The sequence below is a fragment of the Heteronotia binoei genome, chromosome 12, assembly GCF_032191835.1.
Source record: "Heteronotia binoei isolate CCM8104 ecotype False Entrance Well chromosome 12, APGP_CSIRO_Hbin_v1, whole genome shotgun sequence".
Taxonomy (NCBI): domain Eukaryota; kingdom Metazoa; phylum Chordata; class Lepidosauria; order Squamata; family Gekkonidae; genus Heteronotia; species Heteronotia binoei.
The window spans coordinates 62873259-62894137 of record NC_083234.1 but is presented as its reverse complement, the minus strand read 5'-3'; the positions used below and the strand labels follow the sequence as shown (position 1 = coordinate 62894137).

At 44.3% G+C, this 20879-nt stretch overlaps 1 protein-coding gene across 2 annotated transcripts in view; it reads right to left on the bottom strand.

Annotated features, from left to right (window-relative positions):
- Positions 1-19945, bottom strand: part of STXBP1 (syntaxin binding protein 1) — a 61207-nt gene extending 41262 nt beyond the window's left edge. Inside the window, exon 1 of one of the 2 annotated variants that reach the window (XM_060250753.1) lies at positions 19763-19945. In XM_060250753.1, coding sequence (XP_060106736.1) covers positions 19763-19799 — 37 coding nt within the window. In that variant the 5' untranslated portion in view covers positions 19800-19945. The remainder of the gene's footprint in view (positions 1-19762) is intronic. The other variant, XM_060250754.1, reaches the window with a different exon arrangement.
- Between the last annotated feature and the right edge of the window lie 934 nt (positions 19946-20879).

The following is a 20879-nucleotide window of genomic DNA, read 5'->3' as shown; positions in this document are numbered from 1 at the left end:
ACTTGCAAAGGACATGCTCCCTGATGTAGAATACAAAGCAACTCAAACGCTTAAGCATATAAGAAAGATAATGCCCAACAATGGAAATGTCATTCTCAGTGCCAGAGACAAATTCCGTATCTGCACTTTTTACATAATTGTTGAAAAGTCAGAAACGGAAATGAAGAGGAGACAAAAGTTGTACACTGAAATAGCAGACAGATTCTCTTGTCTGACAGATGTTCCTAATGCCACCCAACAAGGTGCTAATTCCCAATTATCAGAAAGTGAAAGGTACTCAAAGACTTGTCGGACACTCATTGATGTTTATCCAGATGACACGAACAACACTTTGTCTACAGAGCTTCAGCAGTTCCATTCATATGTTCTTCATAAGTTTAAAACAACCAAGAAAACATCTTTCACTCACATGGAACTTTACAACACAATTACAGAAGACAAACTAGAGAGTGCCTTTCCAAATGTTGAAATTGCCTTAAGAATATTTTTAATATTAATGGTCACCAACTACACAACAGAGAGGTATTTCTCACGACTGAAACTTATAAAAAAACCCCAAATAGATCAATTATGCTTCAAGAAAGACTCAACTCAATGTGTATATTAACAATTGAAGCAGACATTCTGAGAAGTATAAATTTCAAGGATGTTATCAATGATTTTGCGAAAATGAAATGTAGAAAAATGCTTTTCAGGTCATGAATATTGGAACTTTGATACATTTAACTTGTGAAATATTAAAATAGACATTGTATTGCATTTTTGTAGAACTTTATGTAGCCCAAGCTTGGCTTAGTTTGTACAGTATATTGTGTTATGAATAAATTTTTGCTGCAACCTGCATTGTATATCTGGTCAGACAGGTCAACAACTAAAATGGACTGGGTCAGTGTAGAAAGGAGGGGGGCACCAAGATTGGTCAGTGCTTAGGGCACCAGTGAGCCTTAATCCGCCTCTGGGCACAGCTTCCAGCTCAGCAAGCCCAGAAACAAGGGAGGGGTGTTTTTAAAGGAAGATCTGCACAGGGTATTTGGATGGAACTTGGAGAGTGGGGTCCTCAGGAACGGCTCAAGACACACATTCCGTGTATTGGACTGAAGGCTCAAGAGGAGAGGTTCTAAGTCCTCCCTGTCCAACTCTCAAAAAAACCCATTTTAGGTGGGGGGGATTATAAGGGGGAAATTATCTTCTCCTAAAGTAGCAGAGGATAAAAAGCGACAGCCTTGATGGGACGAGGAGAACGTTTGCAAGCACTCCAATACCAGATTGATACGATGCACCCACAAGAAAAGGTAAAAGGGAGACAGGTACATTTTAAAGGCATCACTGAACAGCTACTCTGGACAGATCCCTACATGCTCCTGGCATCTCGATCATGGGACTCTGTCCCCTCACAACGTGGAGCACAAAGGGCTTTAGACAGCAATTGGCTTCCAACACTATGTACAAATCATGCACCAGTGTATGGCATATTGTAAGGCTTTGTGTCTTCACAGCAGTTTCTGAGGAGCAAAACAGGAAAAATATTGTTCACGCAGCCTTAAAGCATGTCTTTCCTTTACTGAACAGAACACCAAAAGCTCAGCGTGGGGTCTTCTATGTGCCTTCCATTTGAGATGAACATATGAAGCTGCCTTATACTGAATCAGACCCTGAGTCGATCATAGAAACACAGAGTTGGAAGGAACCTCCAGGGTCATCTAGTCCAACCCCCAGCACAATGCAGGAAACTCACAAATACCTCCCCCATCAAAGTCAGTATTGTCTACTCTGACTGGCAGCAGCTCTCCAGGGTCTCAAGCTGAGGTTTTCACGCTACTTGCCTGGACCCTTTTTAGTTGGAGATGCCAGGGATTGAACCTAGCACCTTCTGCTTACCGAGCAGATGCTCTACCACTTAGCCACCACTGAATGCAATTTTTGTGGATTCCCCCTCACTGCAGCCTCCCCACTTTGACTCCCATGGTGTTTCTGAGGGTCCATTAAACCAAGTGGGTACAATTCGTGGAGGGACAGAAAACTGCAGTGGGCAGTCATTGTTTATGCGGCACAGCTCTGTTCAGTGTCCAAGCTTCACATGTTTCTGCAATGATCTTTTAACAAATAGATTAATTAGGTCTGATGGGAGAACAGAAGCAAACAAACAGGTTGACAGCTATATTGCAGTTCCCCAGAACTGTTCCTATCCCAACAGAGGTATGCATTCATCAAAAGTTACATCTGGTGCTTTGGGAATGTGTCACTTCATGCTGATGCACTTCCCCGTTTTCTAAAACAAGGGTGGCCAAACTGTGGCTAGGGAGCCACATGTGGCTCTTTCACACATATTGTGTGGCTCTCCAAGCCCCCACCACTCCGTTGGCCAGCTTGGAGAAGGCATGTGTCTCTTTAAATAGCTTCTCCAAGCCAATCAGCGGCTTGAAGAATGCATTTAAAGTTCAAGTTACTGTCTTTCCACCTCCCCCTCCCCTCTCTCCACCTACTTCCTTCCTGCTCTCAAACATCTGACGTTTATTCTATCAGGCTCTTATGTTAAGCAAGTTTGGCCACCCCTGTTCTAAAAGCTTTATGAAAATAGGAAGCTAGGAACCTCTCCCCTGATGTGCTACCTTTCTCCACACACAGCCTCTTCTCTCATAAGTGCTTTCAAAGATGACTGGATTCTGAAAGTAATACAAGACTAGGTGATTTATTTATTTATTTATTTATTTATTTTCTACAAATGCTAGTTGTTTCTCGGAAGGGAAAACATTTTAAGCCACCAAGAGATTGCGTGACTCAAATTCTATCTTCCCGCACATCTCATGATGGTGACCTACATGTCCAAGGTGATGTTTTATCTCCAGTTAATACATATAGGTTGCCATGCTGTTACAGTAAAACTGTTCCATTCATCTCAAAGCCGGTGTTAACAGGCAACATGAGAGGAAGGCCTTGGCCTTTACCAGTGCAATCCTAGACAGAGTTACATCCTTCTAAATCCACTGATGTCAAAAGGCTTACAAGGTTGTAACTCTGCTTATATGTATGTATGTTGTATGCTGGCACTGTATGTCAGCCATTGCAAGAAACAGGATGCTGGACTAGATGGACCACTGACCTAATCTAGCAGGGCTCTTCTTATGACCTTAAGTCATAGGGAGATTTTTTTAAAAACCTGCTAGTTTTGGGAAGTGCTGAATTCCATACACAACTCTAGACTGGTTTCATGGAGAGCCAGTTTGGTGTAGTGGTTAAGTGTGCAGACTCTTATCTGGGAGAACTGGGTTTGATTCCCCACACCTCTAGCATGGCCTTGGGTCAGCCACAGCTCTGGCAGAGGTTGTCCTTGAAAGGGCAGCTGCTGTGAGAGCCCTCTCCAGCCCCACCCACCTCACAGAGTGTTTGTTGTGGGGGAGGAAGGTAAAGGAGATCGTGAGCCGCTCTGAGACTCTTTGGAGTGGAGGGCGGGATATAAATCCAATATCTTCTTCTTCATAAGTTTGTCAAACTGCAGAATGTATGCAAACCTTCTCCAGACCCACTACTGAGAACTTTCTGTTGCATGGTGTCCTCATGGTGAATTGATTCCACGGCCACAGACATGCACAACACTTGCTTTCAGTTCCCTGCTCATGGTCTTCCACTTCTAATCCAGAAAACTGGTGGAAAACGTTAACATGGACCACCTCTGCATGAGAATCAGACTGCTAGATGCAGATCAGCTGGAAAAATGCATTAACCATCAACAATTGCCTTCCAGAGAGGAAACCCTGCCAGGGTGTGGCCCAGAGATCTGTCAACCAATACTCTCTCTAAGCTGTGGGGGCTTGTGAGCAAAAATTCCACTTTGTGAGCTACTGGCATTAAAATTGTGAGCTACTGCATAAATCAATTTGTTTGGGGGCCATTTTTCCTGAGCTAAGACAAAAATGTGTGAGCTGGAGGTTAAAAAGCTGTGAGCTAGCTCACAGTAACTCAGCTTAGAGGAAACATTGCTGTCAACTATAGCACATGATTACATGCATGAAGATGGCCAGCTTGGCAGGACATTTTGGTGATCCCCACATAAGGAAACAACCACACCTCTAAAATCCCAAAACAGAATGTTATATCAGCCACCCATCCACCACCAGCACCACAACCCTTTGCCAAGCAGGAACAGGGACTTAAAAACTCTTTGCAATGCAGAGATAAAGAATTCATGTCTAACCTTCACCAGCAGGATCATATGCTCTCTTTACTACCTTTGGACAACCACTGTCCCTGTTTATTTTTTTCCTTTGGAGAATGTCTTGTTGAATGCTGGTGACGTGTTTCTAGCATTGTCATTCTTCAGAATTCAGTTTCCATGCCAGCATCTTTCCAACACAGATCTCAAAATGTGCGGACGGATGCATCAGATACTTAAAGGTCAAGCCAGAAAAGGTGCCTGGGAGGTCCACAGCTGCAACCACACAACAGTTTCCTGCCTGCAGTAGCAACAGAGCATCCACACAGGGGGATTCTCTTGTGCTTTCCTTGTTATCCCCTCGCGTCCACCATTCACAACCTCTAAGCTGAGCTAGCTCACAGATTTTTAGCCTCCAGCTCACACATTTTTGTCTTAGCTCAGGAAAAATGGCCCCAGAGCACACTAATTCACGTGGTAGCTCACAAAGTAGAATTTTTGCTCACAAGGCTCTGCAGCTTAGAGGGAACATTGTTCCGAGCCCCCAAACACCACCAGAGGGCTTCTTAAAAAAAATGTTTGTAGCTACACTGCAATAGAGTTAGGATCAGGGGTGGCATTCTAGCAGGAGCTTCTTTGCATATTAGGCCACACACCCCTGAAGTAGCCAATCCTCCAATAGCTTACAAGGCTCCTTTTTTGTAAGCTCTTGAAGGATTGGCTACATCAGGGGAGGGCCTAATATGCAAAGGAGCTCCTGCTAGAATTCCACCCCTGGTTAGGATGATACAACAACAGCAACGACCACTTTTTCAAGCCTGCTCAAAGGCCACAGATTGCTCAGTGAGCGAAACGTCAGGGAACAAGGAGATCTAAAAAGAAAATGGCACCAATGTGATTAGGGAGGTCCAAAAATTGCATCTTCTCATTCACAAGTATCAGATCACACCAACAGTGTCATCCTGTCAAGACAAGACGGAAATAATATTGAGTGGGAAGGTCAAGGTTCTGAAGGACATGGTGCTCCTCACAGTTAATAGAGTCCATCTGGCTCTCGCTGACTCTATTAAGAGCTTAGTGGTGATACTGGGTCCTGCTTTACTGCTTGAAAAGCAAATTAATGCTTTTGCAAAAAAACCCAACTCCATGTAGCTCAAAAGATGGCTTCCTAACCTTGATTCAGCTAACCTGGGCTATATGGATCCATGCTATTGTTACCTCGAGGCTATACTCCTGCAATGCATTCTACACGGCTCTGCCCTTAAAGACAACTCAGAAACTCCAGCGGATAGAGAACACCCTTGCCTAGATACTACTGGGTATGTGGCAAACCAGAGAGAAGGTTACACACAGCAGCAATAACACGAATATACCTGAAAGTATCGTAACCAAATAACTAAGCCAAAAATATATCCAAAATTCTAATGATAATTCTGTAGCAAAATTTCATACGCATTTTACAAAATAATCTATAATCCATACAGTTCATACAAAAATGTCTACACACAGTCCACCAAGTCTCTCCGTGTAAGTATACTCAAGGTATAGCCAAAGTATATCCAACAGAAGTCCAATGACAAATGCATTCTCAATCTGTGGATATCTTAATAAGTAGCACTGAAAATGAGTTTCCAAAAGCATGATACTCACTGATTTACTCTCCAGGAAGTCCCAGCTAATACTAATACAAAAATGCATTAGAATACAGTAGATGTGTACTTCTTCTCAAGTATGGGTTAAACTAGCAACATCCTTTTCTAAGAGAGACAGTTATTAATTTAACCCATACTTGAGAAGTATGCATCCATTGTATTGTTATTTTAACCCATGCTTTAGAGGAGACCAATGAAACATTACAACAGACTCTAATTTATTACTTTTAACAACTAAAGAACCTAATGACATAGATATCAATCTCCAGTTCCTTTGCTGTTTTTTCCACCCAGTCAACTTAAACCGACGATTACCAGACCCCAACTTATTGTTCTTTTAATCTGCTAAAAACATTTTCACTATTTTGCATAGTAATTCACTGCCCACTATAAATGTAGGACTGCTGATTCCATCCCATACTATTATCTGATGAAGTGTGCTTTTAGCACACAAAAGTTTACATTCTCAATAAAACGTTTTTGGCTTTAAAGATGCCACTGAACTCTAACTTTGTTCTATTTCTTCAGACCAACACGGCTGCCCATCTGGATCTATCTACACCAGGGGTGGGGAACCTCCATCCCGAGGGCCGTACGCGGCCCTCGAGGTCACTTGATGTGGCCCTCGGGGATTGCTGGGCCGAACCGAGCCATGTGGCAGCCTCCCTGGGGCCTGACTGGCCAGTTAAGATTTGTGGGGCCCAGCCACACTGTGCAGCAGCCTCCCCAGGGCCAGGCAGGGATCACAGGGCCCAGATGTACTATGCAGCAGCCTCCCTGGGGCCTGGCTGACTGGCCAGAATTGCTGCAGGGCCTGGAAAAGTTACTGTCACAGTTCAGTTCACACTTGATTATCCCAGATGGTGTGGCCTAATATGCTAATGAGTGTGACCTAATATGCTAATATTAGGGGATGTGGTCTAATATGCTACTGAGTTCCTGCTGGGCTTTTTCTACAGAAAAGCCCTTGATCTATGCATTTGCCTAGGGCGGCGGGCCAGGTGTGTGTGTGTGTGTCAGATTAGGCTCTCCCCACATGACTTCAAATAGAAAAACAATTATTTGCATTAATTTTGCTGGCCTGAATCATTCTCCCTTGGCGGAGCACTGTTTTTTTAAGTTGATCATTTTTATGGCCCCCGAATGATGTTATAAATATCCATATGGCCCTTGGCAAAAAAAAGGTTCCCCAACCCTGATCTACACTGTGGAAGAGAAAGCATAACCTACCCACCCCCATGCTCAGAAGCTAGAGTTGCCAGATTCAACTCAGGAAATATCTGGGGACTTTGGGGGTGGAGCCAGCAGCAAGGTTGTGACAAGTACAACTGAACTCCAAAGGGAGGTCTGGCCATCACATTTAAAGGGACCATGCTCCTTTTAAATGCCTTCCCTTCACTGGAAATAATGGAGGATAGGGGCACCTATCTCATTTCACTAGAAGCTTTGACCAACTTTATTAGAGCATGGCAAGATTTCAATTCTTTGCACACAGTTAAGCTACAATTTGCCAAAAGTCTTGCAAGACTTCTAAGTGAAACGAGAGAATATAAAGTACTACTGCGTCTCTGTGTGATGCTGTGTATTTAATACATTTGGAATTGAAACCAGTCAGATACACTACAGGGTCTCCTCAAGAGCAACTGGACCAAGGATTCCTTTGAATGTGGAAGGACTGTTTATTAAGAACTTTCAAAGACTATTTTCTTCCTTTGTTTTCACTTTTGGTGTTCTGTAAATCAGGGTATGTTTGTAAGATGGTTTGTCTGAGAGTGTTTTGAATATTACAGAAATTTGTTTTGTAAGTTTGTATAAGTGTATTATTGCTTCTTTGGAGGCTGGCTATCACGAAACCTTTGGGCTTTCTCCTGTCACCCAACTGAAGACTGGCCAACCGTCAAAAGTCATGGTCTCTGTGCCTCCACCTACAGAGGTGAGACAGAACTTTTTTTTTTTCCACTGACAGCACCTCACCAGTGAAACACCTTCTACTTTGACATTAAACTGGCTCCTATTGTCATCTTTTAAACACCAGACCACTTATTTTTAACCTGAATTTTAACTAAGTTTACATCTTTTTACCTGTTTTATGGTCTGGTCTGAGATCTGTTCTACGAATTAATTTTTAGGGTGCTCGGCATTTTTAAAAATGTTTTTATGCTTGCTTTGTTTTTAACACTGATTACTTATGATGCGTTTGCTTGTAAAGCCATCTCAAGCAGGCCTCTGGAGAGGTGGCCAAATGAATGCCTTCAATAAATTAACAAACATTTCCATCTGCCCCTTCCTGGGAGGGGATGTAAGGAAACATCTAGATACAAAGCAAAATTGCCAGAAGATACCTCTGAAGCACCTGTTAAGAAATATAAAGGATTTAGGGTTAAAAAAGAAGATTGCGGCAGAGACATATAGCAAACCATAAGAGGTTTCAAGAGCTCCCAAGCAAATGTGTTTATAGTTGAGTGATCACATGGTACTGGCAGTTCTCCTACAGGAAGGCAGATTTATATATACTTAGACCATAAACTAGGCGCTGCAGCCATCCTCCACAAGAGCAGAGAGGAAACTTGACACTGGATTTCAATATCGTAAAAGCATCTTGGCATTCATTAAAAGAGTTTCAATATAGTAGTTATGTGCCAAAGCTGATCTCAACCTGCATATCCTATGCACATTTTCATCAAGAATAATCTGAGCCATTTTGAAATGACTCAATGCATCTTTAGGTGTGAAGAAAATGTGCCTTCTCCCATCCAAGGTCACTAATTGCTGCCAATGATCACTATTGCTGCCAATGACTAACTGTATAAACCTAGAACTAAACGTCAGCCCAAGTTTCTAGCTCTCATGTTTTAAAAAACAGGGTCAGAGGACCAAGATATAGAACAGGGGTGACCAAACTTGCTTAATGTAAGAGCCATATAGAATAGACATCAGATGTTTGAGACCAGAAGACACGTATGTCAGATGTTGGAGGGAGGGAGGGAGGGAGGGAGGAAGGAAGGAAGGAAGGAAGGAAGGAAGGAAGGAAGGAAGGAAGGAAGGAAGGAAGGAAGGAAGATGGGGGAAGGGAAAGAGAGATGGAAAGAAAGCAACTTTAACTTTAAAGGCACTCTCCAAGCTGCCAGGTGGCTTGGCTTTCAGAAGTTATTTAAAGAGAGAAATGCCTTCTCCAAGCTGGCTTCGAGAGCTGCACAATATGTGTGAAAGAGCCAAATGTGGCTCCTGAGCCACAGTTTGGCCACCCCTGATATAGAACATGAAAAAGAACAGAATAGAAAATTCAGTGCCTTCAGAGCCTCTGGACTGTACTACCGTGCTCACAAGCATAGCTGGTTTCTACCATTTGCGTAAAATGGGGTTTGCAACCAAAAATCTCAGAAACAACCCCTCATGCAGTCGTAACCTCTTGCCATAACATTTCATTCCTGAGATGTATGACAAACCATAACATCATGTGTTCTTTCACCAACTCCCAGAAACAGTGAATAAGATGCTTCCGGAGCAGCAAAACACATGATGTGATTGGATACTTCACAGGGGGGAAAATGGGCCCAGCCCAGTCATGGGGGAGGGGGGGGGCAAGAAATTGCAATCTCTGCCAAAAGACCGTTTTTGACCTCATTTTATTCATAAAAACTTCAGAAATTTTGAACTTAATTGTGTATCTTTTTAAGCCAGCTTCAATCTTTCCCTTTAAAAAAGAGTGAGCAATTCTTAGCTTATGTAGTTATTTTCTGCATGTGAACCATACCATTTTATTTATTTATTTATTTATTCCGTGACTTATATCCCGCCCTTCCCACAAGTGGCTCAGGGCGGCTTACAACAAACAATAAAAGAATAAAATCGGAACAAATTAATACATTTAAATTCAAACATTTAAAACCTAAAAACCTTAAAATTTTACATTTTACATTAAAACTGTACAGTATAATCACAAAAATCTAAGATCTAGAAAGCTACATTTGTCTAGTCAGGCGTAGGCTAACCGGAAGAGGGTCGTCTTACAGGCCCTGCGGAACTGAGTAAGATACTAGCAGCCAGAGCATCTTCTGAGATGGTTTGTAACACGACAAACCAACAAAATATCAAATGCATATTCTTTTATAGCTAGTCGTGCTGGACATTTTGTAATTCAACCATTTCAGCCTACATTCCATGCTCCTTGTTTCCAGAAGGAGAAGCAAACATCTCATTTACAGAGAGGGGGATAGGAGAACTTACCAACAGAAAGAAGAAGGCCTAGGCCATATTGCCAGTGTCACAAAGAAAGTGACATCATCATACAAGTGACTTCTGGTATTTGGGCATATCAGAATGTCACCTGAAAGTCACTGGCATGACATCACTTTAGGGTTGCCAAGTCCAATTCAAGAAATATCTGGGGACTTTGGGGGTGGAGCTAGGAGACATTAGGGGTAGAGTCAAGATCATGGCTGTGACAAGCATAATTGAACTCCAAAGGGAAGTTCTGGCCATCACATTTAAAGGGATGGCACACCTTTTCAATGCCTGCCTTCCATAGGAAATAATTAAAGATAGGGGCACCTTCTTTTTGAAACTTGATGGGTACTTTGGGGAGAGGCACTAGATGTTATACAGAAAATTTGGTGCCTCTACCCCAAAAAACAGCCCCCCCCCAGAGTCCCAGATACCCGCAGATCAATTCTCCATGATTTTCTATGGGAATAAATCTCCATATGGAATAATAAGAGTTCCCGGCAGACATTTCCCTCCCCTCCCCCCGCTTTCTGATGACCCTGAAGCGGGGGAAGGGTCTCGAAACCGGGGGATCCCCTGCCCCCACCTGGGGATTGGCAACCCTCCATCACTTCCTGTGCAATGTCAGTGGGGTGGCCGAGGCTGCCTTCTTTCTACTGGTAAGTTCCTTGCTGGCCAACTGATTAGCAGCTGGGGGGTAGGGTCTGGCAGCAGAGGACCCACACGTTCACTGGAGGGTCTCCCAACCCCCTTATCTGGGAGAACCAGATCTGCGGACTCTTATCTGGGAGAATTGGGTTTGATTTCCCATTCCTCCACTTGCAGCTGCTGGAATGGTCTTGGGTCAGCCATAGCTCCTGTAGGACTTTTCCTTGAAAGGGCAGCTGCTGTGAGAGCCCTCTCAGCCCTACCCACCTCACAAGGTGTCTGTTGTGCGGGAGGAAGATAAAGGAGATTGTAAACCGCTCTGAGTCTCTGATTCAGAGAGAAGGGTAGAGTATAAATCTGCAATCTTCTTCTTCTTCTCTTTGCAGATGTTACTAATTATGAGCATGTGATCTTTCAAGTTTTCCCTTAACCATTCCTCCAGCAACAGAGTCTCTCACTAGCATCTTTTATATGATTTCCTCTTCTTCACAACCATAATCACAATAGTAACCTATTAGGTCATAACCCACTCTAAAAGGTGAACAAATTACTTAAGAGAGTTGCTGACAATCCCGTTTTTCTCTATTAAAACTCTAAGTATATTCCTATAGGACATTATCAAAAGATAAGACCTCTGTAACAATGTCAAAGACAGAACTACTCCATTCAAAGAGGGACAAAGCAGGTTCTTTTCGATTTTGCGAACAGTCCCTCTCATCGGCTTTTTCTCTACAGCATTTATATTAGTGATACTCTTTTGTGCCACCAACGGCAAAATAAAGCTGAAAGTTAAACAGGACCAATCTGACAAAGAAAGGAGGGGGGGGGAAGAGGACAAAATTCGGGAGGCTGTGTGCATGTTTCTCATAGGGGATCAAAAGTTGTAAGGGGGGTATTCAAATGGAACCAGACAGCTTTTGAAATTCAGCTTCATCCCCAAGACAAACCTCATGTCTCTGAGGAAAATAATTCCTCATACGATCTTTGCCCTCGGGCTCTCCTAGAAAAGGAAGCCCCGCAGCCACAAACGGAAGTGAGGAAAGAACAGCAGATGAGTGCACAGCAAGGAAGGGAAGCCTGCGCTCTGAGGATGCAGAACATCAGGAAGCCACAGCTGAAAAGACAGTGAGGCAAGTCACGTGGCTAAGGCAGTGTATCAGAGAGGTGCCGATGATCCACACATGTCTCCCCAAGGCCCTCACTGAACCACAACACAAATTGCATTTCACAGCAGGATATACCCAGAGGTGTACATAGCTGAGAGAGAGACCGAGACTGAGAAAGTAAGTAAGTAAATTTTTATTTATACCCCACCCTCCCCGCCAAGGCAGGCTCAGGGCAGCTAAGAAAGAGAGACGGCAAAGACGAAGTTCTCAATGGATAAGTTAGAATGCAGCAAAACCACACAAATATACAGGGTCCAAGGTTTCCTTTAGTGTGAGAACGTGAACAAATATGCACAGATTTTCACTAGTCTGCTCACAGTTTTTCAGTCTAAACGCACAGATGCTTCCTCTAGGCAAGGTTTAGGTGATAGTCAAATGTAGGCTTGCTCACAACTTTAATGCTAGTAGCTCACAAAGTAGAATTTTTGCCCACAAGAATCCTCAGTTTAGAGAGAAGGACCTGCTGTTGAACTCTTGATTGCGCATTTCAGTGCCAGGCCTCATAGCAATCTCATAGCAACTTACAATTTGCCTTCTCTTCCTCTTCCCACAACAGGCACCTTGTGAGGTAGATGAGGCTGAGAGAGCTCTGAGAGAACTGTGATTGGCCCAAGGTCACCCAGCAGGCTCTGGTTCTTCAGATTAGAGTCCACCACTCTTAAGCACTACACCACGCCGGCATCCAAGAAAGCTGATGGGCAGTAGGTTCAGGACAAAAGGACGGACAAAAAAAAATACTACTTTACATAGAGAGTAATTGAAATGTGCCATTCACTGCCAGAGGATGTAGTGATGGCCACAGTAACAAACGGAATCAGATAGATTCATGAAGGATATGTCTATCAGCGTCTACTAGCCAACCATGGCGACTGAAGGGAACCTCCACATTCAGAGGCACTAATCCTCTGAATCCCAGATCCAGGAGGCAGGATTAAGGAAAGGCCCTAGCCTCAATGTCCTGCTGTTAACCGTCCAGAAGAACTGGTGTAAGACAGAATGCTGGACTAGGTGGACTACTGGTCTGAGAGCCAGTTTGGTACAGTGGTTAAGTGTGCGGACTCTTAACTGGGAGAACTGGGTTTGATTCCCCACTCCTCCATTTGCACCTGCTGGAATGGCCTTGGGTCAGCCATAGCCCTGGCAGAGGTTGTCCTTGAAAGGGCAGCTGCTGTGAGAGCCCTCTCAGCCCCACCCACCTCACAAGGTGTCTGTTGTGGGGGGAGAAGATATAGGAGATTGTAAGCCGCTCTGAGTCTCTGATTCAGAGAGAAGGGTGGAGTATAAATCTGCAGTTATTCTTCTTCTACTGGTCTGATCCAGGAAGGCTCTTCTTATGTTCTTATCTGAACATAAAAAGCCCTTACTGATCAGTAGCCACCTCCAGTCATCAGTCACCTTGGAATATAGTGCAGAGCTTTTAGGATGGCAGACAGACACATAGAGTTGCCAACCTCCAGGTGGGGCCTAGCTGTGGAGGGCAAACTCTACGGAATACAATAGATCCTAGATGAACTCCTCCCAGAAATCCCATCCTCCATAGCACTGCCTCCAAATTTCCAGCCATTTTTATATGGTTTACAAGCCAGTTTCAGAACCTGTTCAAAAATTAAGTGTTGGTCAGATTTCAAAAGCTAAGCAGGGCCGATTCTGGTGAATACTCGGAAGGGAGACCTCCAAAGGAATACCACGGCTGGGATGCAGAGGCAGGTAGATCAAGCCACGTGTCTGAAAAACATCCAAGTCCCAGTAGGGGTCACAAGAAGTCGCCATGACTTCCAGATGCATGAGCACATGCACGTGCGTGTACACAAATACTTAAAAAAATTAAGTATTAGTAGCAAGCGGCTGAGTATTAGCCAGAAGGAGAAATGGTGGCAGATATCTTCAGAGTGGTCCCCTTACTATGAAACCTTCACTCTAAAGATATCAGCCCCATTTTCCTTCCTTACTGTTTTAACAAGTATCTGGGGGAGTTTTAAAATGAATTTTGCATTCATGGCAAGAAGAGCCACATTTTCTCCCAGGATTCTCTACAGAATCCACCAGCCCAAGAAACTTTGCTTGGTTGGTTGCTCAAAATCAACCAAATTTCTAGTCCTTGTGATATTGAAAGCAAGCTCTGAAATGCATTTGTGGCCCTTAGTGCTATCTCCAAAAGCCAACTGAAGGGGGACTTAGCAAACAGAGGTGGGGCAGATCAGCATTAGCAGTTGTGCTGCGGGATCAGACCAATGGTTCATCTCATTCAGCATCCAGTGTTTCACAGTGGCTCTTCCAACTCCCATAGCTAGATATGCAGGCTGAGGCCTCCCACCATCGTTGCCTTCCCAGAAACTCAAATTAACAGGTGCAGTGCCTCTGAACATGGAAGGTCTAATTAGATATCACAGATTATTTATCCTCCATAAATTAGTTTGACTCTCTTTTAAAGCCACAGCTTACTGATGGCTGTAACTACTTCCTGTGATAATTGGTTCCTTATGGTAATTTGGTTGTGTACTCTACAAAGCCTGTCAAAAAAAGGCATCCCCATTGTAAAAGAATTTCTTGCTTAATGTTAAAAAATCCATAGGCCAGAACCAACAGCAAATGATATATCACATCATCACACCTTCTCCTCAAGAAAACATATTCAGTGAGCTCAAGGAAATATATTCTGCCCTCCTGAGAACTATGTTTGTCTCAGAGCGGCCTGCCAAAAGTAAATGTATGAACTTCACAAATGAGTGGGGATTCAAGCCCCACCAATCTGGCCGTTACGCCACATTCATTGTCATCCCCTCTCAACAGGGCATGCCAAATCAGTGACCACAATGCAAGAACCTACATGGAAAAGCTTGCTTGAAACTGCCTTAAGATAGTTATGCAATAGATTTCCCTGATTACTGTATGCCTGACAGAGCAGTAACAGCCATGCCTTCGGGCTCTAGGATTCCACTATGGTCACAGTGAACTCTGGGATCTGCGTTGAGAGAGAGACCTGCTAGCAGGGGATCTCTACTGAAATCTCTAATAAAGAAGCCATCGCAAACAAGAGGGACATTGGGACTGATGCATCAGTACCAAGGGTGAGGCTTTGCACGAGAAAGCCATGGTAATTTAGCTGCATCCTTCCATTGACCAATTAGATGAAACTTTGAAATGGATGCTCTAGACACATCAGCCTTGGAGGAAAGAATCAAGGCCAAGGGGGTTTGGGTGGAAGATCCCACATCTTCAGAGAAATGCTCCTGTACAAGTAATAATATATTCAATTAAGTTGGGGGTTTCCACTGTTCAGCTCATGAATGAAACGCAGAAAAACCTTGAGCATACACAGAAATATAATGGTTGGTTTAGCCAACTGAAAGAAATCAAATATATCTTTTTAAAAACAAGCTCCCTCATACTCTCCTTTGGATATTCTTTAGCAATTTACCATCCTAAATCCAGGTCTTTCCTGCCCAACATTCCTGTATGGAGGAAGGCTAAAGTGCCAGCTTACAATGGGGGATTTGAACTCAGGTCTCACTATTTTGCCATGAAGCTCAGGTTGATTGAGCCAATTAATCTCTGCTTCTATGGCCCAGCCTAACCAATTTCACAAGGTTGTTGTAAGGATAAAATGGCGGAGAAAACACATATACCACTCAGAGAAAAAAACATCTACACAGTTGCAGCAGTAATTTATTTCACAGTCTTCTGATGAAGGGTTAATCATTCACAATGTGGCAAGAGCCACACAGTGGAACAAAGCATTTGCTCCCAGCACTTACTACCAATTTCCGTTTCTTTCTCCCATTTGGTGGTTTTGTCTCTATGGGGTGTTTTGTTAATTCACAGCAAAAAGGGAACAGCCTACAAATTCCGTTAGACTCCGTTGAGTAAAACGCAACACTTAGAACAGCAGTAAACATTAAAGAAATTACATATTAGGTACACAGACACACAACAATATATATCAGGGCAGAAGCCACAAAACTGTTGTTAGACGCCCTGAGCCCGTTAGGGGAGGGCGGGATATAAATCTGATAAAATAAAATAAAACCAACTGAGGAAAGGAAACCAAGACTAGGAATGTACAACTTCTTCAGATACATCCTTTCTTAGTCTTTGCAACGGCACTCCAGTAAATACCATATATTGCTGCACTGGTAATTATAAAACCAGAAAGGTAGAATGTGCCAAGGGTCACTTCTATATGCCAGACCCCAACTCAAATCAACCTAGGAAACTGGGCACAGAGATCATGACTCAGAGTACTATTTGCCAGGAATATCTGAAGTTCCTAGAGCATACTACGAGATATCAACATTCCAGGGAATTCCTATTGATTTAAAATAATTTTAACCCCATGTTCCACTCCCAGGCATCATACAATACAGCATATAATATCTCTGTGTTTTTTTAAACACACAACCCAACTAAGATAACAGGAGGGGGGGGGAGAAGAGGCAGAAAAATCATGTTCCTAACCAAACGCTCGGCACAAAAAAAAGTGAATTCCAGATTGATATTTTTGTCAAGATGCCACCACTAAGTAGACCCAGTCAGCAATTAATACCTCCCTAAGCACCATTGTACAGAGGGAAGGTAACATAGGGCAGTCAATCTTGCCTAACGTAAGAGACACATAGAATAAACGTCAAATGTTTGAGAGCTGCAAGGCATGAACGTTAGATGGGAGGGAGGGAAATAGATGGGGGAATGAGGAGGGATGGAGAGGTGGAAAGAAAGCAACTTTAAATGCATTCTCCAAACTGCTGGCGGGCTTGGAGAAATGATTTAAAGAGAGAAATGCCTTCTCCAAGTCAGCCAATGGGACAGCGGGGGCTTCAAGAGCCACACAATGTGTGTGAAAGAGCCATACGTGGCTCTCAAGCTGCTGTTTGGCCATCCTGATACAGTCTGATCTTGTCAGATTTCAGAAACTAAGCAGGGTTGGTACATGGAAGGGAAACCACCAAGGAAGACTCTGCAGAGGAAGTTAATGGCAAACCACCTCTGCCTCTCACTTGCCCAGGTAGGCAGCCATGTTGGTCTGAAGTAGAACAAAATAGGAGTCAATTGCACCTTTAAGACCAACTTAGTTTTATTCAGAACATAAGCTTTCATGTGCTCTAAGCACACTTCATCAGACGAGCAATCTGGCACAGTGAGCAGAGCCACACATAGCTGGTAGGCAGTGGCTCAGAATGTAAAATGGTACAAATATAAAATCCAATGACAGAATGCTCATGCTACTCAGATCAAAGATTTGCTCAATTTGTTAATTTTACTATTCTGTCATTGGATCTTAAATCTGTACCATTTTACATTCTGAGCCATTGCCTACCAGCTATGCGTGGCTCTGCTCACTGTGCCGGATTCCTCGTCTGATGCAGTGTGCTTAGAGAGCACACAAAAGCTTACGTTCTGATTAAAACAAAGTTGGTCTTAAAGATGCAATTGACTCCTATTTTGTTCTCTCACTTGCCCTGATAGCCCCTTGCTGTGACTTGAGGGTACTTTATACCCACAGAAGCTCCAATAGGGCCTCAAAACAAAGACAAAAACAAAGAATGGGTAAATTCATCCAAGTATTGGGGAAATGGCCTATTATCCGTCCCTCCTCACCCCACCCCACCTTTAAAAAGCACTTGGGAGAAATAAAATGCAGTTTAGAAAACTACAGAGAACAGACTGATTCCAGTGTTCCTCTCTTTTCATTTCTGTGGGAAGACTGATCATGAAGACTGAACTGCTGTTAGAAGAATCTTTTCTCCCTCTGTTGAAGTACACAGTATCCAAGCAGAAAACGTAAAAGGCAGCATGATGCGTCAAAGACAGCAGCTGTAGACAGCCCCACATGCTGTTTGCTTCATGGTCACGACTGTCCAGCCATTCCCAAGGTGTCTCTCTTTTACAAGCTCTAACAGGGAGCATTTCAAAGGAGAAAGAAAATGAAAAGCTCTTCCCAGTTCCTTTCCCCCGTTCTGGATTCCTCAAATATAAATACTGCAGCGTAAAGGGGGGGGGGGGGGTTCCCATCCTGTCTCAAAGAGGGGGTGTGTGTGGGTATCTTGCCTTCCAGCACCTAAGCACCATTCAGAAGATAGGAGAAAGAAAAACAGACAGAGAATGCTGCAGAGATCTGGATTAGCTCCCTGGGCAGGTGGTTTTCTGGAACAAAAGAGGCTATAAATACAAGAGGCTCATTTTCGCACTCCCCCCCTCCGACTTTCCTCCAAGCTCTAGGCTCTAGCATCGGCTGTAGGATTGAGCCCATACTGGAAACACTGGAGGTGCCAATTCCTGGGTGTTGGAACTTCCCCATCCCTTAAACAATATATAGTATTAACCAGCTGTTTAAAGAAAAAACCCTCAGAAATATTCTGCTTACATCTGCCTCTTAAATAGGACTTGGCTGTAATGGTTTACGGAGAGGGGGGCATAGTGAAACCCAAGTAATACACCTCCATTAACAGTAATTTAATGGAGTAATTTTTAAAGTCATTTCAGCCAGTATTCCTCCCCCATCCCTATTTATAGACTCATCCAACCACAAGCAGAGAGGATTTAGCGCCATCATCTAAATGAAGGATTCTGTACTCTGCTGTTTTTCTCACCTGATCAGAATAAGCTTACAATCAAGCTGTATTTTTTTTATTTTTAAGAACTCCCAACATATAATCATTGTGCAGTAGCAACCAAGCCCTCCCACTATACATAATTCTCTGAATATTCTTTAACATAGTGATCAGCACACAAACACACCAAAAGAAGCGAAATAGTGTTTTTCTCTAGAACCGTGTGCAAAGCCTGTCCTCTCCTCCCACCCTTGGTGAAATCAGAGTAATCCGCATGAAGAAAATTAGGGCTCCCACTTTGCAAAAAAAAAAAAATCTATGCATTTTTCAATTCTAATGATCAGTCGATTTTACCCAAGGTTTCACCGGCATTTTCCCTTCCCTCAATTTGGGCTGCATTTGCTTTATGGGAGGGGGGGGGGAGGGAGAAAGCAAGACATGAGATATTATTAAGAGGCAGGAGGGTGGGGAGGGGGAGGAAAATAACAACCAGAATGCTTTGCACTGTCACTGCAGGATTTGGAACAGATCTTCTCCAGGGTCTGGGGGAGGTGCTTGTAGGGGGAATTTCTGCAAACAGCATCAAAAGCAACCAGGGGAGGAGATTTCTCAGCCTCTGCTGATGATCCAGTGGGATCTATTTCAGGCTGCTGAGATTTACTGTCTATACAGCGATGTGTTTTCTAACCAGAAATCCTACCTTTGCCTTCCTCTTGCCATCAGCAACTCTGACATCCCTTCCTACATAGTCTTCCATGTCTTCTGATTTAAATAGGCTACAACAGGGTCTCTTCCTTGCCCCACTTAAAGGCCAGGCAAAGATCCAGAATTGAAGGGGGGGGGGAGAGAGACGAGGACAAAACAAGGCTGGCCCTACCGCCCCCCCCGCACACGCACTTTAGCTCCTCCTCCAGACAGTACACTGCAGAAAAATACCAACAGCAGCCACCTTCTACCCTCCCCCACCCCCAAAATATATATATCCCAAACATTGGGGGTTGCTTGGATTTCCTCCGGCTCTCCTCCTGTCTCAAAAGAGGCGGTGGTGATTTCTGCCGAAATGCATATTTATGTGCTCTCCTCTCTCAGCTCTGCGCCTCTCCCCTTTCAATCTGTTAACCCAGACGACAGCTAACAGCGTTGATATCAAATGCTTCACCGTTTGGGATTTGCCTCCAAGAGCAAAACAGGTTCCAGGGCAAGGAAGGGAGTCCCACGAGCAGCGGCAGACGAGCCACCTTTTGCACCATCCAGGTCTTTTGAGCATCCATCCCTGCAATTCCAAACGGAGGGATCCCCAATAATCCCCCTCCCCACCCTTAACTGCCATTAAATCGAGAACAGAAAGGGAAATGAAAAGGGTTTCAGTCTTACTTTCCCCCACGACGGCTTTAAGCCCGGCGGGGGCCATGGCGCCCCGGTTGCTCCTCTCTCTCTTTTTTGGAAGGGGGAGTCCCCTTCCTGCCGCCGCCGCTGCTCCTGCTTTTGCTTGCTCAGGTCCCCGCAGCTGCGCCCGGGCTCGGCTCTCAGCTGACTGCAAAGGGCGGGCGGCAGAGGGGGGGAGATGCGGAGGGAGGAGGCGGCGGCGGGCCCAGGCGGGCGTGGCCGGATTGTGATGCTGGCCGCAGATGCTGATGCGGGGAGGCTGGTGGTGCCAATGCGACGTCACGGCCCGGACCGCCAATCAGAGGGCCGCCAGCTCAGCATCGGTGCCTGGCCTCTGGCTCTGCCCATCGGCCGGCTCCGTTCAGGGGAGGAGCTGCGACATCCCCGCTGCCGGTGGGAGGGGGGGGAGAGTGTCCCCCTGTCGCCTTCTGGGAGATGGATCGCTACCCCCTCCGGCAAAAGAGTAAAGAATAAAATGGGAGTAAGCCGCCTTGAAATCTAATAAAGCGACCCTTGGTGACGGCCTCTTATTCTTTATAAATTTCAGATTGTCTTACATGGCTTTGCTAGGGATACAAAGTTTATTTATTTAGACCATTTATATTCCGCCCTATCCCATAAAGGGCTCAGGGCGGAGAACAACATTATAAAACAGTATAAATAATTAAAACACAAAATATCAATAAAACAATACAATTTGATCATAAACAGTTACAGGTGGTGGCTCAATTAGGCACATGTTATATAGATTAAGAATCTGGCACAGTAAAGAGGTAGTTTAATATTACAGCAGGGATTGTACCTCACGAAGGCTGGTCGATGGAAGGAATGCCCAAAAGAGTAGAACGCCCGCTGGCTCCACTAAAGGCCTGGTGAAATAGCTCCGTTTTACAGGCCCTACAAAAAGGTACAAGTTCAGTGAGAGCTCGGATCTCCAAGAGGAGCTGATTCCACCAGGCTGGGGGCCAAGACTGAAATAGGGCCCTGGCCCTAGTTGAGGCAAGACGGATGTCCTTCGGGCCAGGGATGGTCAGCAGATATAAACTTAATGGGTAAGCTTCGGCTTCTGTGCCAAACCAGAGCTTGTAAATTTGGGGGCCATCTT